Source organism: Mytilus trossulus, chromosome 5 (genome assembly GCF_036588685.1).
Source record: "Mytilus trossulus isolate FHL-02 chromosome 5, PNRI_Mtr1.1.1.hap1, whole genome shotgun sequence".
Classification (NCBI taxonomy): Eukaryota; Metazoa; Mollusca; class Bivalvia; order Mytilida; family Mytilidae; genus Mytilus; species Mytilus trossulus.
In genome coordinates, this window is record NC_086377.1 from 70957784 (window position 1) to 70974600 (window position 16817).

The following is a 16817-nucleotide window of genomic DNA, read 5'->3' on the forward strand; positions in this document are numbered from 1 at the left end:
AATGGAAAAATCAATCCTGCATCATTACACGCCCCATTCTGACTGGACACACCTGTGTTCCTTTACTTTGCTCAACGTTGATTGTCGTACGATAACTTAAAAATGCCATCATAACAAATACGGAATAATGATATCCCTCAATACAACAAAATCCCTGTTCCTTTTATTTGCTATTAAAAAACAGTGGTTCATTTAGGGCCCCTAATGGAGCTACGTATATGATAAATGTACATACTTTTAACAAGCAGCAGTCCAAACGTTGTCTAAGGGAGCAAGCCTTCAACTTCAAAAGTGTAGATATGGTTATTATGTGGAAGTACAAAAAAAAAAAACGCGCTAAGTGCTTACAATTTTATTAAGTTTGTTTACTCATTTTCAATCAAATTATTTGGTTTTGAATTTAACACCATAAAGCACGGGGGATAGTTATCAAAAGTACCAGGGTTATAATTTTATACGCCAGACGCGCGTTTCTTTTCAAAATATTTTTTTGTCCTCTGCTTGCACAGAATAATTTTTCCCGTCAAATTCGGGATCCGAATATGTTTATGTATTATTATTGAGGCCCCTCCTGAAAGTATCCAAGTAAAAAGCAATGTGACAATATTTATATATCGGATTCCAAAAAAGATTACCATTTATCGCTGATATAAAAAAAAAATATTTTTTCAATTTTCGAAATGCCAACACCTACAAATGAATAGATGGGCGCTTAACGTACAGCGGCAACTAAAACATAAATATGAAGGCAGAAGATAATGTTCATGGTATACGTTAATTATATGCAGTTATATGAATGTGTTCAGCTTTTACAAAACCAGAACGATAAGTTGAATATTAAATTTTACTTTTTTGGGCCTTTTTAATTTTATTTGACTTAATTGGCTTTTTTTTTTTTTTTAACTTAACTTGATTTGAGCGTCACTGATAAGTCTTTTGTAGACGAAACGTGCGTCTGGCGAAACGTGCGTCTGGCGCAAATATAAAATTTTACATCCTGGTATCTATCTATGATGAGTTTATGTAGATATATACCTTATAACAGTATCTTGGCTCCAAGCTACTAATATTTGTTTTTAGTCTCAATTTCAGCGTAAGAAAACGCTTCTATTTCGTTTCACAGTCATTATAAGTGCCCCTCTTTTCGCCCCTTTTCTATTTTGATATCTTAATCAAAAATATAAAAAATCAAACTTTCAAAAAGTGAGGTATTCAAAATTGCATGTTAGGTTAAGTATTTTAAAAGTTTGATCAAATTACTAAACTATCAAATCTTTAAACGATATTTAGAATTTTGATATTTTGATTATTTAGTTAAAATTTCAAAATTTCAAATCTTTTGCACAATTTGGAGGGAATTAGGATTTTTGATATTTTAAAACATTTATAAAAATTCCAAAAATCTAAAATTTCAAAACTTTTTAAAACTTTAAATTGATAAGTGTTACACGCCCCTCCCCCTCCTCCCTTACACTTAATAAAAATATCATAGGAAAAGTGCACACAAATTACAGATAAAATATCAAAATTACCCTTTTTTGAGTGCATCTCCTGCCAAATCAGTATTTGTTGCATCTATATATAATACTAAATGAGTATAATCAATGTAAATAAGGTAATTTTTGGAAGAAAACCCCAAAATTTTGAAAAGAACCCACCCCCAATAATGTTGTACCATAACCCCAAAATCAATTCTAATTTTCCTCTTGTGTATTGAACCTTCTAGTAAAATTTCATAGAGATCCATTCACTTATACTCAAGTTATTGTCTAGAAACAAAATGTGTCTTCTTGAAAACAACTATGACACAAATGTATGACATGATTTAGCATTACTCGAAAGCAAACTTTTGTATGCTTGTATTTCCCATTTACATTCTCAATTTTATTTTGCTGCCATATAAAAACTTGAAACGTAAGCTACCGAGCATGTACATGTAACCAAAAAAAATATGCAAGAAATGACATAAAACAGACTCTGAATTAGTACAAGAAATTGATGTAGAACTCACAAACTGAAGATAATCAGAAATACAAATGTTTTTTTTTATTCGAGTCAGATTCTTTTTATCGAAGCCCTTCAGCGCTATCAATTAAAATTATTTAGTCAAAACTTAACACTAGTATAAAGGTATATCATAACAAATTGGCAAATACAGCCTTATTACCTAAAAAAACTACTGTGTACAGAGTTACATGTGCGGTTTGGGAAGTTTTTATGTTTTTTTAGATATATAAAAGTTAAATTTATTTTGCATTTTGTGAAAGATAAAATCATTTTTGGTGAAGATCTGCCGATTCAAAATATTTTTTTTGTCGTATGCTTGAATAGATTGTTTATTCATCAATTTGGGAATCAGAATATTTTTTTCAGGAAAATACCATTACCCCTCATGCCTTTTCATGTTCAATGTTTGTTCCCTACACATTTTCCTTCTGAACTTATAATTTTATTTTAGACATAAACAATATATTAATGTAGCCTAGGACATTCGATCTGAACATGCATGAAGGACGTTAAACAACTAACAACCAATCAATATACTAGGACATTGTCTTAGTATGAAGCTGGGATTTAAGGTAGCGCCTTCCTCATATTAAAAAAATGAATTTACTTAAATATTCATAAAGTTTTACTTTTCTCATTAATTAATTTTCTAACATTATTTTCCTTATCAAGTTGCGCAAATCCCGGAACTTGCTTTTCCGTGTTGTTTTATTTATTATATAGTTTGTTGTTGTGTAAGTAATTTCAATTGGTCGAAACAAACCAGTCAACCAATCAGCGTGTCCGTTTCAAGAGGTATCGGCTAGCATTTCGACAATAACACGATCTTTTTTTCCAAAATACTGTTAAAAAATATAAAATACTGTAAGTAAACATGTCAGTGCAGCATATAATTCAGGTTGACACAATGATTTTGCCTGTATATAAAAATAGATAACTATCCAAATGCTGATATTTGTAAAACGAAAACCACAGTAACAAGTTTTCCTTGGAAATTATTCTGATTTCTGTATCTATAAAAATTATTTTGATATTTTACATTTTTTTGTATGGCCATCAATTATTTTTATATTTGACATCTTATTCAAAATACAATAAGAATTTGAGTTAATACTTAAGTAATATTTGTACCTTTCATGTGTAAACAGAGAACATGTTTCTCCTTGCAATATAAAATCATCTTTGACTAAACTTAGTCTAAAGCTTATTTGAGCTTATGTTTGTACTGTTTGTCAATATAACGAATCCAAATAAAGTTTTACTTACTTACTTGTTTACTATTCAGGGACCTCTGTGATACAAGACAATGTATTTACTGACTGAGCTCAACATGCTCAGTCAAGAAGAACTTCTCTATATTCATTGTACATGTATGTAACTATCCTGGCAGAGTTCTTCTTTTTTAACCATGATTTTATTGTTGGGCACCAATGTAATCTTAGAGCATGATTCTTTTCTCTATAATTATCGTAGTCGTTTGTCTCCTCTGGTACTTGAACCCAGGAGCCGTGAGTGAGCATGTATACATGTATCCACTGAGCTTTTTAAGTACTTCACTAGCTCAGGCTTAAATTAAAATATTGATTGTTTGCCCTTTACAGACTGACCCTATAACTTCGTTGCGCCTGAAAATCTTTTATTTGTATTTACCAGCAAGATTTTATTTTATTATATTTTTTCGTTCCTACCAAAAATCTTATATTTGTATTTCCCGCTCAAAACTATTTTATCCGGAATTCTCGGGTTTTATCTTTAACGTTTAAGGTCCAGTCCGTTTGGTATCACCTGAGCGTTTGACATGAACACTTGCATTTGAAGTTTCAAAGCATTTGTTTGAAATCGATGTTCAGAATGTGAACGCTTCCTGAAATTATGATATGATGTACGCTACTCTGCACCTTTATTCTTAAAGAGCAGGGTTCATTTACAAATAAGTTCGTTTGATACAAAATTATCAACGCGTGTACAAACTAATTTGTAAACGGACGTTGTATTCTATGTAGGGATGGCCTTTTGTAATTCACAGATCAGAAGAATGATTATGTTAACGATGCTGCTATATTATTTATATCTGATATGAATCAAAAGTGACAAAACCCTGTAAAGTGGAGAATATCTGGCAGTAAAATCGTCAAGTTGTCCAAACAGATCATTTATAAATGCGATGTAAAATACGTGACAATTGTCAGAGTTTTCAGTCTTGTAGCATTTTTATTGGAAACAAAGGCACACACGATGTTTTTAACACTCTAGGGACCTTTTCTACTAGTAATGTATGTCTGTCCAAACATATCTTATCAGTACAAAGTTATCTTTTACAGAAAATCTTAAGGTAAGCATACAAGGTAAGTAGTACAGAATATAAGTGCAAGTTCAAACTCTTCAAAGTTCCAGGCATATAAACGTTGAAGATATGCGGCACAGCTCTATATTTTAAAAACAAAATAGTACTGTGCATATGAATTAGCTTAACATTTTACATGATATTTTTTTTAAACTGATAGTCCCAGAAAACTTATTTGCAAAAACAAAAAGGACACAAATGACATTATGCAGAGTTTGTATCTATAAAATAAAATATTATACCTACCTGCCTACCATTGACAAATAATATACTGAGCCAAGTTATTTTTTTTGGGAAAAAAATAAAATATTTTACCTACCTACCTACCCTGTTTCAAAACATAGGGTCGGAAAAGGGCAAACAAACAATATTTTAATTTAGGCCTCAGTCGCTTATGCTGTTTTCACAATAAACATTTGAATCCACAAGCCAAAAACTCATTTTTAACAAAATTTTAGTTGGATTCTGTTGGCTTGTAGAGAAGAACTTCACAAGCCCAACAACAATTTTACAAGCCATGACTGTAGGACTTGTGGTTTAATGTGAAAACTGCATGTTATGGCTGGTTATGTATCTATCACATATACCAATGACCTATCAGTGATATTGTTTGCCTTAAATTACTGGAGATTAAAGGCTTTTTCCCCTGGAGAAAAATCCCAATCTGAAAAAAAATGGCAAAAAATTGTTCCCTAAAAGACAAATTTTTCCCCAAACAGAATTTGTAGAGTTATTTTTCATAATAATGTCAGTAGTAATTGTGCATGAATACAAACTGAAATACACCCATTTATATGTTTTTCGTGCCTAAAATGACAATATATCCATATTTGAGGGTCTACATGAATGTGTCATCACTGATAATAAGGGGTCTTATTTCAAATGAGGGTTTACCTCTTGAAAGGGGATCTGCAACTTGAAGTTCCAGTAAAATTTATGGTTTATTATAAATTTCCCAATTTGATCAAAATGACGCATGATTTCCAATAAAAAAAGGCAAAGGTAGTTTTCAAAAAAGCCAACAATATCACTTAGGGACAGTGTACATCAAATATGGAGTTCCAATTTTGATTTTATGAAGAAATTGCCCCAGTTGACCTGGTGTCATTCTAGAGAGATGTCAGGGTTCTTGCTAAGAATTTTTGAAGGCGAGTCCAGGGACTTATCATTTTTGGACATGGTCAGTCCCATTGTAGGAAGAAGATATTTTATTGCAATATAATTTATTATTTTAGTCTCCACAACCTTATACATGTTATAGGGTAATGAAAAAATCATTAAATTCAGACTACTTTTAAACTTTTGGTATAAAATTATGATACATGTGTTCAGTTTATACACAACATTTCTTTAAATCTTTTTTTTGACTCATTAATTTTCAAAATGGTGTGTCCAGACAGATTTTCATGAGTCTAGGACTCATGGACCCGCCTTAGTGAAAATTCTGATTTGTGAATTGAAGTTTTTTGAATTTTGACATCTGAAAAAGCACCAGTCGTTAGATTATAAACAGTATATATTTAGGTAAAGATAGCATGAAATGCAATCAAAACCTTATGGGACTGACTTGATATCTAAATGTTCCAAGGCTTATCACTACCTTTTTTGATACAAAAAAATCAAGCGCATTGATCATGTTGATCAAAAAAATTCTATACATCCTATCAGTCAACATTTCAAGAACTTTATGATTTACATATGCTCAGATATTCAAGGCAAAAAAATATTGAGATACTTGTCAAAAAAATTACAAATATGTAACATTTGCAAAGTGCATCAATCTAATATCTGTTATAAAAATAGAATGATGTCATTGTTAACATCATTTATTTATAAATTGGAGTTTTCTTTCCTTTGTCTAGAATTGCTGTTAAATCAACTACAACCAATGCAACAATTAATTTTACTTCCCACTGATAAATTGAAGTAATCTTTACCATTCAGTGCTTTCAAGCACTTGGATTATATGAGCATGATGAGGCAGGTGTTAAGTACAGTTAAGTATAAAAAAAAGATGTGGTATTATTGCCGATGAGACAACTGTCCACCAGAGACCAAAATGACACAGACATTAACAACTATAGGTCACTGTATAGCCTTCAATGATGAGCAAAGCCCATACTGCACAATCAGCTTTAAAAGGCCCAGATAAGACAATGTAAAACAATTCAAACGAGAAAACTAACAACCTTATTTAAAAAAAAAGATGAATGAAAAACAAATATGAAACACATAAACAAACGACAACCACTGAATTACAGACTCCTGACTTGGGACAAGAACATACATAAATAATGTGGCGGGGTTAAGCATGTTAGCGGGATCCCAACCCTCCACCTAATCTGGGACAGTGGTATAACAGTCCAATATAAGAACGAACTATAAAAATCCGTTTTACATTTGCCTTGGTATTTTGTTAACTGCCTACAGCGCTTACAGTGCTTTGATTATTTTGCAGAGAGAAAATGTCTTTATCCCGTAGAGAATGGGATGATATGAAATCCCAGTTGGAGGGGACTGTCAACAAATTTCTGGGATTTTCAGAGCCAAGTCTTGTTACTGCAGCATTGAATTGTATAGACAAAGGATATGAAAGAGACAAAGCAATTCGTAAGTAATATTAAAACAAAAGGGAGGTAATAAAAGAATAAAGGGACATAATTAAAGGAAATCAAAGAATAAAGGGAGATAACTTAAGGTTTTCAGAGCCAAGTCTTGCATGGCAGCATTGAATTGTATAGACAAAGGATATGAAAGAGACAAAGCTATTCGTAAGTAATATTAAAACACAAAAGGGAGATAATCAAAGAATAAATGGAGATAACTAAAGGTAATCAAAGAATAAAGGGAGATAACTAAAGGTAATCAAAGAATAAAGGGAGATAACTTAAGTATCAGATATTTGTTAGGTTTCTCATTAAGGTGTCATCAATAATTATTCATTTTACGTCATGCTGATTCCATGCCAATGTGGAACATTTATTGCTTTATAATTTGTTTTCTATTTTGAGCTCCCATGACAAATAAAAGCAATTAATTGTTATCAAATTTTTATTAGTTTTAAACTTTAAAAAAAAAAGGAAGATACAAGTTCATGTTTATGTATATCAAAAACATATGTATGTTCAAACAAACTAAAAACATACAAGGCTGACAAAGACCAGAGAATTGTCTAATTGGAAAGAAACAAAGGAAACATAAGACAGGTCTCCATAGATATTTCATTTAGCATCTGGTATACAGGGGAAAAAGACTAGAGACTAACAACAGTACACCAACACAACATATAAAAACTACATAAATATTGCTATTTTACGAAATTTTCCTTTTGATCTTGCTGACTGATAATTTCCTTTCTCAGTGAAGTCAAGTAAAATATGAAAATTATTGCTTGAAACTTAGGGGGCATGTGGCATTGCTAATGAAATTGATAATAAATTGACAACGTCTTACTAGGTAAAATAGCGATTAACAGATTATCATTGATCAATGTCGTTGATATGATCAACAATAATCCATAAATATGCATCAATGTTCTATTGTTATTTTTAGGGAAATTATCAGAAATTCTGGACGACTCCCAATCAGAAAAATTTGCAGATAAACTGTTCAGAGTTTGGGACGAATTCAAAGCTAGTAGTAGAAAAAGACAAAAGAGAAAGGTAAGCTCAGTATGAATGAGGTAAACATATTTACCTCTCATACATTTATCATAAACTTAGTCCCACGATTTTATAATTTTTTCGCATAAAATTTTGTATAATCGTCAAAAAATTTATCATTTTGTAAGCGTTGTTGTGAAAATATGTCAGCTTATTAATGAGTGTGTTTTAAAGCCGAAGTTTAACAATTGTAAACAATAAACATTACAAAGAAGCATGGATATTCAGTAAGAGCTGCATAATCATTCTAAACTACTCGAAGGAATCGAAATTTCAAACAGAAAGTTTTGAATGAATTGAAATTTTTGACGGTTACCGGAAACGGAAATGAACAACATCTGAAAATCGTAAATTTCTAAAAAGGAAAAAAATTGGGGCGGGACTATTTCAGAGCGGCGGGCGAGGATGAAAATCTATCAATTAATTTTAATTGGCCTAACAAAACTTTAAAGGAGTAGGGGCTTTAATGGCCTAAAATGGCCCCAGATTTACAAGATAATAAAAATTCTAACAGAGCAGATTTTTCTCCATAAATTATTAGAATATGAGTAAATGATTTAAAAAAAATGTTTTTATTTAACTAAAAAAGGTTCAATGACGTCACAATGGTAGGTGCAAATGACGTCATAATTGGGAAAATAAGCAAAAATACCGAAAATTTGATGGTTTTTCTAAATTTTGACCACCGCACCATGCTTGCACCAATTAGAAATTTTAACATTTAGACAAGTTAATACATATCAAACTTCGGATAAAAAATCTTTTTGGTGCAAGGTTGGTGCGATAGTTTATTTTATATTTTTCATAGCCAAGCGGAGCAATAAAAAGCTGAAATTTGCCGTCCAAATTAGACCTTTTCATCTCACAAAGTTTAGTTTATACATTCTTATACCTATAGAAACTTTTTTCTTTTTTTTTATGAATGTAAAGTTTATTCCTTATTATATTTCCGTAAGTTCATCTAGTTAAATTTCTTTAAAAAATCCGACAGCAATAGGCTTCATGTGTAAGGGAGTCAATAACAACTTTGAGGAAATTTTTTTAATTATGAAATTTTAGATAGACCTTCAATATAACAAAATCTGTACATTTCTGATGTTTTTGCTAATTATAAATTTAAAATTTGTTGTTTGAATGGGGCAATCTTCTCTCTCTGGTATTAGGGTCATATCTATGATTTATGTAACGAAAAGTGTGGAGGGGGGGGGGGGGTTCTTTTACTTAAATTTTTATTATTGGCGAGAAACACCAGCTATATTTCGAAAATGAAACTACCTATATTCTAATTTGATGTGTCTTTGTGGTTAATGTGCATAGAGAACAAGTTCTATAAAATTTGATGGTTAAAAAAACGGAAACAGCATAAGGTAGACTATCCATATTATATCCGTATAAACATGTATATATTATTATATAAGTACGCCTGAGCCTGTGACAACTCTACAACAGATTTATTCATTGGATCACCAGAAGTGATTGTGATACATGGCTTTGTACATTATGTATATACAACTCGTCTAAACATCAACCCAACAATGTAAGATCTGTAAATTTGCAAATGTATATATATATTTATGGATAATTGACCTTTCCATGCATAGAAACAAGAGCCTGAAGTCTGTAAGCATTCTACATGTCTGTTACCTTTTTAAAGGTTATGTTTTGAATAGTTTTATAATCATGCGTAAAAATGAAGTGTAAATTTTAAAATGTGACCCGGCTTTGTTGTTAAGCCCCATTTGTGGGCATTATGTGTTCTGGTCTATGCGTCTGTTCGTCCGTGCGTATGTCAGTCTGTTCGTCCGATTGTCCTTGTGTCTCTCTTTAGGTTTAAGTGTTTGGTCAAGGTAGTTGAATCTGACATCAGACTCAGACTTTTTTTGAAGTAAATTTTACTGTGTGTATTGTGTGTTTGATTTTTTTCTACTTTGCCTAGAGGTAAAGGGAGAGGGGGTTTGAGATCGCAAAAATAACATGTTTAAATCTGTCGATTTTTTGGGCCTGTCCTAACCTAAGATTTCCTGGCCATTGTTAGTCTTGCGATTTGGGCATCCATGTACTAAAGACACATTCTTGTTTTCAATAGGTTTGACGAATATATAATGAATATTGTCATGATGATCAAAGACCAAGTCATACGACGCTAAGATTAGTGAAGGCGAAAGTAAACTAGTCACATTGACAAAAACTACAATAAAACAAATAATATATATATTTATATATACCGGTATATATAATGAATATAGAAAAATCTAAGAATACAATTGTATTTGATATAGTAGCATGTTCCAGTTTTGTAATTCTATAGAATGATACGGTTATAAGTCTGGACGACTGAAATAGATAATAAAAATAAGATGAATTTGGAAAAGTCAACCCTAACGATCCTATACATAAGTCTAGAGGGGGTGGGGTTGGAAGGTGTGTACTTCAGTACTTAATTGATAGGGGGTGCCGCTGTTTTGTCACCTTACCCAGTTTTACATTTTAAAAATATTTACTTTTCATAAATTGCATAGGAAAAAAAGTTATATCATATATCTGATAGTTTTCTCAACTTTTCACTTATTCAAGCTTAAAAAGGTGTAAATAGAAGTGCCCCCCGCCTTCAACCCCAACCCCTTCTGGAAACATAACTACTGTCATGGAAATACACTGACTTTTGAAAACACCCTTTAATGCAAGTGTCTGTATCTATTTATTTAAGATAATCAATATTAAGATTTCTTAGCGCTAAATGTGTCTTGTCTTTATATTATTCTTCTTGTCGCTGATAAGTGAGACCCCACCCATCATCAGATGCACAATCTCTATATATCAGCAATACCCGGTGTTTTGTTTTGTTTGTTGCTGTTTCAATATTGCTTTTCCCCTTAATATTTACCTTGGAGTTTGTTTCTTTTTACAATTTACATCTTAAATTGCCTTTCTGTTTCAATATATTTAAAATTAAATCTTGTAAATAGAAAACAAATCGCGGTTTCCATGGGCACAGATATGTTGCTAGGGAGAAACAACAGTGAATTGGCAAAAATGTGCAATTAATTATGTAATATTTAAATAGTGTACAAGTGTAAAGTTCACTACATGCTTAACAGGTTCAATTTCAAATATAGATATATTTAAGCTGTATAATAATCATATTTGATGAGTTTAACTCCGCCATTTTAGTGGTTGCTAGGCAACAGAATAAACGAGCTAGACCCAAAATTCGATTATTTTCAGAAGGTCTATGGTATAGACATACAACATGACAAATTAAATGGAATTTGGGGGTGGGGCCAAAAATGGCCCTTATAGCCCCTAGTCCTTTTTCAAAAAATTAAGGATTATGTTATCCCAGGCATAGATTACCTTAGCCGTATTTGGCACAACTTTTTTGGAATTTGGGATCCTTAATGCTCTTCAATTTTACACTAGTTTGGCTTTATAACTATTTTGATCTGAGCTTCACTGATGAGTCTTATGAAGACAAAAAAAGCTTCTGGTGAACTAAATTATTATCCTGGTACCTTTATTAACTATTGGTTCAGAAGTTTCATAATAAATGGTCTTATTATTTGTAGGAATATGAAAGTGCTGCATCCACAGAAGAAACAAAGAAAAAAAGAAAGTTTGTAGATGATACACCAGAGGCAGTTATAAACCCAAGTCCTGGTCAGCTGACCACAGATCAGGTAAAAATGGCAGTTAAAGGAAGTTTGCTCCTCTTTTTTTTTTAAATTTTTGTAAAATATTCAGAATCCTCTGCTTTTATCCATGTAGTTTCATTCAAAAATTTTGCCCCTTTAACCCTACTCGTCTATTATTATCTATTCATAATTTAATTACATATAGTTTCAGAAGTCATAAAAATCTTATCAAAATCCTTGCTACTTTTTGTAGTTTTTGAAAGAAAAAAGGTGCCAATGTTAAATATATGAAAAATGTAAAAGTATTGCCCGCCAAATTCTAAATGGATTATATTTTGAAAACAAACGCTCTGACCCTTCATTTTTTTTCTGCTTATTTGGATTCTTTATTTGTATACTATCAATTTGTAACAATCTTTTAAAAAGGTTGTTTTTTTTAAACAGAGCAGCGAACATCCTTAATGGTTCAAAATAAATATTGAAGAAAATGTGGTATGATTACCAATAAGACCAATATCCAACATGTCCCAAGCAGGGCTTCCAAAATTTTTCTGAGCCAGCCGGACATTTTATATCTGATCCGAATTTTAATCCCTAAGACAAAGTCACAAAAGGCAATTATGGTAATCAGATGGCCATCCCAATGATTGACACTAAATTAAAATCGATATTAAACTTTACTTTGATATGAATTTGATGTTCTGACATAAACTGTTAAAATTGGCATTGCATCATTCAAAGTGTGCACATCAGCGTGCTCATATCTGCATTAGACTCTTTATTTGTGCAAAATGAAGTTGTCTAGAACTTTATTTTTGTTTTTAAAGTCACATTTTTCAAAACCGGATGTTGAATTGACAATGGTAAAACATGGACCCTAAACGGATACGTAAAATCCGTGTATGTTAACATAGAACTACTGAGCGAAGAAGCTCTTTCCACGTTATTTCTTCAACATATACTTGAAATGAACGTAAGATACAGGTATCAATGATAGTTTTAGCATTTTTGAAGAAATGTAGGATGTATAATTGAATTTCCCACCTGTGCACATGTGCACACATGTTCTTGTTCATACAACGTAGTTCTGGCGATTTTTCATTTAAAACCTTTTTAAATGATTTATCAAATCATTGTTTATAAATTTTATTTATTTTATATTTTAAATCAATTAGATACAAGCTGCTGAAATGTACGAAAATAATTGTGAATGGACCGATTAATTTATACGATGTCCGGTACTGAAAATAGTTTACCTGTCACCTGAGCAGGTAGTTTTCAGCTGTCCAACAACTAATTAGCCTTCATTAAAATTAGAAAGTATTGAAGTAGGCGTTGTTTTGATAGTAATTTTAAATCATCATGTCACTTTTATGACCGGAAATGTATGACTGTTAAAGGCAAAATGTTGGGTCAAAAGATTGTAAATGTATATGTTAAAATGACCGAAAAAGCCTTTGAAACTCAAATGAGATGACCGCTTCATGCTTTGCCCAGCCGGTCTTTTACCGGACATTATACAAATGACCGGAATATATGACCGTTTTGGAAGCCTTGGTCCCAAGTACAGTTGAATTTAAGGTCAACATATAGATTTAAACAACGACTTTTATTAGGTCCTATATTTGTTCTTTATAATATTGTGTCTCCTAAAAAATATTGCACCTGCTTTTTTGTACTGTACGAGTACAAAAATATGGCCTACTTTTAGAAAAAATGCATGTTTACATTTTACAAATTTAGCCAATTCACATTAATACACCTATGGACAAATCAAGAGATGTTTCCAAAACTGTAAATATTACCTTTTTGCACCTGGCCTGATCGCTCTTCCATATCAAAATCAGTTTTAAGTAAAACATCTAAAAATTTATTTCAGCTTTTCTTTCATTTCCACCACATTAATCTAAGAAATGTATGACATGTATGAGAAAAGGAAAGGAAAAACTATATTCTTGGACGGAAAGCCAAACAACAGTAAACAAAACACAACATAGAAAAATAAAGACATAATCATTGAACTATACATTTTTGTTTAAGGGCCAGCTGAAGCACGCCTCTTTGTATGGGGATTTCTTGCTGCATTGAAGACCCTTCCGTTGTTGTCTGCTCTATGGTCCGGTTGTTGTCTCTTTGATACATTCCCCATTTCCATTCTCAATGTCTCATATTTCTCAATGCATTGTTAACAATTTCACATATTTCTCAATCTATTGTTAACAGTTTTTCATATTTGTCAATCTTTTGTTAAACAGTTTCACATAATTTTCAATCTGTTTGTTAACAGCTTCACATATTTCACATATTTCTCAATCTATTGTAAACTCCTTCACATATTTTTCAATCAATTGTTTACAGCTTCACATATTTCTCAATCTATTGTTATCGTTTCACATACTATTGTTAACAGTTTCACATATTATTGTTAACAGTTTCACAAATCTTTTGTTAACAGATAAAGAAGATGATGACCAATGCCACAAAAATGATAGAAGAAAGAAAAGCCCAGTTAGCTGTTACCATGCCAATTAAACAACCATTGGTTTGTATTAAACAAAATGTGCTGTGCCGATGGAAAGATTTCATCCAAGGGCTATTCCAGAAAAAAATGTATGGGGGGTTGGAAGGCACATTGTATTAATAATACATGGATGATGGGTATCAGAGCAACTTTTCACACTATAATGCACTATGATTCTTAATTACAATTATATGGGTGGTGGGTGCTGACAAAAACTGCCTTCCAACCCCCCCATACATTTTTTTATGGAATAGCCCTAATGCAAATGAATATCAATACATTTGGGTCAAAAAATTCTAAGCAAAATCTGTAACTGTTTGAAAATTGAGTTGATATATAAAAAACCATACAAAACAGATCAATATTCTACTTTTATTTTGTATTTAAAATTTCCATAATCAATCAAAGTCTCATACATGTAAATGTATACTAGCACTTTCATAAAGCTGATTTCTATAGTGAGAGAGCCGTGGTGTAGTGGTTAGTGCATCGGACTACTAACACAAAGGTTCCTGATTCGATTCCGGTCTGGGATGAAAATTTCAGGAACTGAATTTTCGGCTCTCCCTTGACACCATTTGCGAGTATGGTCTCGAGGAAACGATGATAGTCCGTCGGAAGGGGACGATAAATGGCTGACCCGTGTTAAGAGAGAGCCATATCTCTTGCACGTTAAAGACATCCTTGTAGATTTCGAAAAAGAGCAGGCTAATGTCGCTACAAGGCAGCACTCGCACCCGCAAGGTGGAAAGGGATTAATATAAGTTGCAAAACTTGTTTCCCAATCCACTATAAATAAATATGTTTAAAACTAAAACTATAGCTATCTGATGCAGCTCAAATGTTGTTTGTTATAACCCATGCTTTTTAAAGCAGGGTTATACTGTGATTAGGACTCAGTCAACAACTGCTCAAGAACCACGTAACATAGTTGTGTGAATCTTTCACAAAACCTTACTCACATGGTTTTCATTTCCTCGTCTTAATTATATAGGGTTTACTTTTTGGATAACTTGGACTTCATGATAATTGCATACAATAGTAAACATTTGTATTCACCTTAACACCATCCTTTAACATAAATTTCTCAGAAAATGGCCTATGTACACCTACAAATTTCTCAGAAAATAGCCTATGTACACCTACGATTTTGTTTTGGTTTAAATTATACTGGAGGATATTTTTACCAAAGCATGGATCTTTGCCATTTCCCTAATAACAATTCATTGAAAATTTCTCACAATCTAAATTGCCATTGTGCACTTCATAATTTGTTTTGGTCTGAATTATTTGCAGTGGGGTTTTCATAACCAAAGCATGGACTACTTAATAATTGTCATTATTAAACAGTTTATTGAAATTTCTCGCATTCTTACCCATGTATTGGTATTGATTTCAGCCCCAATTATCCCGTGATGAAATGTTGATGAATGAAGCGATGGAAAAAGTTAGGAAAACACAAGAACTACAGTCACGGATTCAGAAACAAATATCTGGCCTAGGAACAGCTGTTCCTGGAATGTAAGTAGCTCTATCAGTCCTCAGTTCTTAGATAATTACAATGTATATATGCATGTATATGAAAACAGACAGTTATTGAGTTATGCTAAAAAGAATTCAACATTACTGTAAAACAACTTACTTTCCCCGATACTTTATTTTGAGTTTAGTCCTTCCTAGTCCACTTTGTGCAATTTAGTTTTGCGATTTTCAAATTTAGTCAATGTAATTATGTAAGGATAGATCCAAGATTTACGTTTTCACTACAACTTAGTTTCCTGTTATTTTTCTATTTGCGAAAATAAATTGCACGAGAAAATAAATCACTTGCGAAAATAAATCACTTGCGAAAATAAGTTGGTTTAAAATATTATATGGCCTTGAATTTGTAAAGATGGTAAATTCTACTAGCCATTCAAACTTCTTTTTATAAATTGATAAATGCAAAGTTTAATGCAGAAATGTCATTTGGATGTTTAAATTTTGTATAATTTACCTAAAATACTAATCTTGACATATATTTTGGATAAAATAGAAGCCTTTTTTTTTTAAGAAGGATATTTTACAAATATTTACATTCTAATTAAACATCTTGTCATGCTTGTAGCAAAAAATATCTCTTTTTTTGGTAAGGATATTATTGCATATTTCTAAATAGTAAAATTTTTCAATTTCAAAGTAATGATATTTTGTCAATTTGTTTTATCTTCCTTTTAACACAATGAGTTTCAACATGATTAGGATAACTCTTCCTCTGCGTCAAGTGTGATAGTTCTTGTAAATTTTGTCCTTTTACATACTGCTGATTTATTTTTGTTTGTTGGATACTTATTTTCGTGGGAACCTGTGATCCATGAATTAAAATGTTCAACAAACTAAATGTTTTCTATAGGATTGTACCATATATTTGCAAAACCATGCATGTAATCAAAAATCCACAAAACTGAAAACTAAATTCATTTTTTTTTACATAAGGCCGTTAGTTTTCTCGTTTGAATTGTTTTACATTGTCTTTTCAGGGCCTTTTATAGCTGACTATGTGGTATGGGCTTTGCTCATTGTTGAAGGCCGTATGGTGACCTATAGTTGTTAATGTCTGTGTTATTTTGGTCTTTTTTGGTCAGTTGTCTCATTGGCAAACATACCACATC

General features: G+C 31.8%; 1 protein-coding gene across 2 annotated transcripts in view; it reads left to right on the plus strand.

The window, feature by feature from the left end:
* Positions 1 to 2758: 2758 nt before the first annotated feature.
* The window catches only part of LOC134719133 (U4/U6 small nuclear ribonucleoprotein Prp3-like), a 33983-nt gene continuing 19924 nt past the window's right edge, over positions 2759 to 16817 (plus strand). Inside the window, exons 1-6 of one of the 2 annotated variants that reach the window (XM_063582104.1) lie at positions 2759 to 2871; positions 6810 to 6961; positions 7904 to 8013; positions 11580 to 11690; positions 14101 to 14187; positions 15566 to 15687. In XM_063582104.1, the coding sequence (XP_063438174.1) occupies positions 6817 to 6961; positions 7904 to 8013; positions 11580 to 11690; positions 14101 to 14187; positions 15566 to 15687 (575 nt within the window). In that variant the 5' untranslated portion in view covers positions 2759 to 2871; positions 6810 to 6816. Of the gene's footprint in view, positions 2872 to 6809; positions 6962 to 7055; positions 7123 to 7903; positions 8014 to 11579; positions 11691 to 14100; positions 14188 to 15565; positions 15688 to 16817 lie in introns of those variants that run through there. The other variant, XM_063582105.1, reaches the window with a different exon arrangement.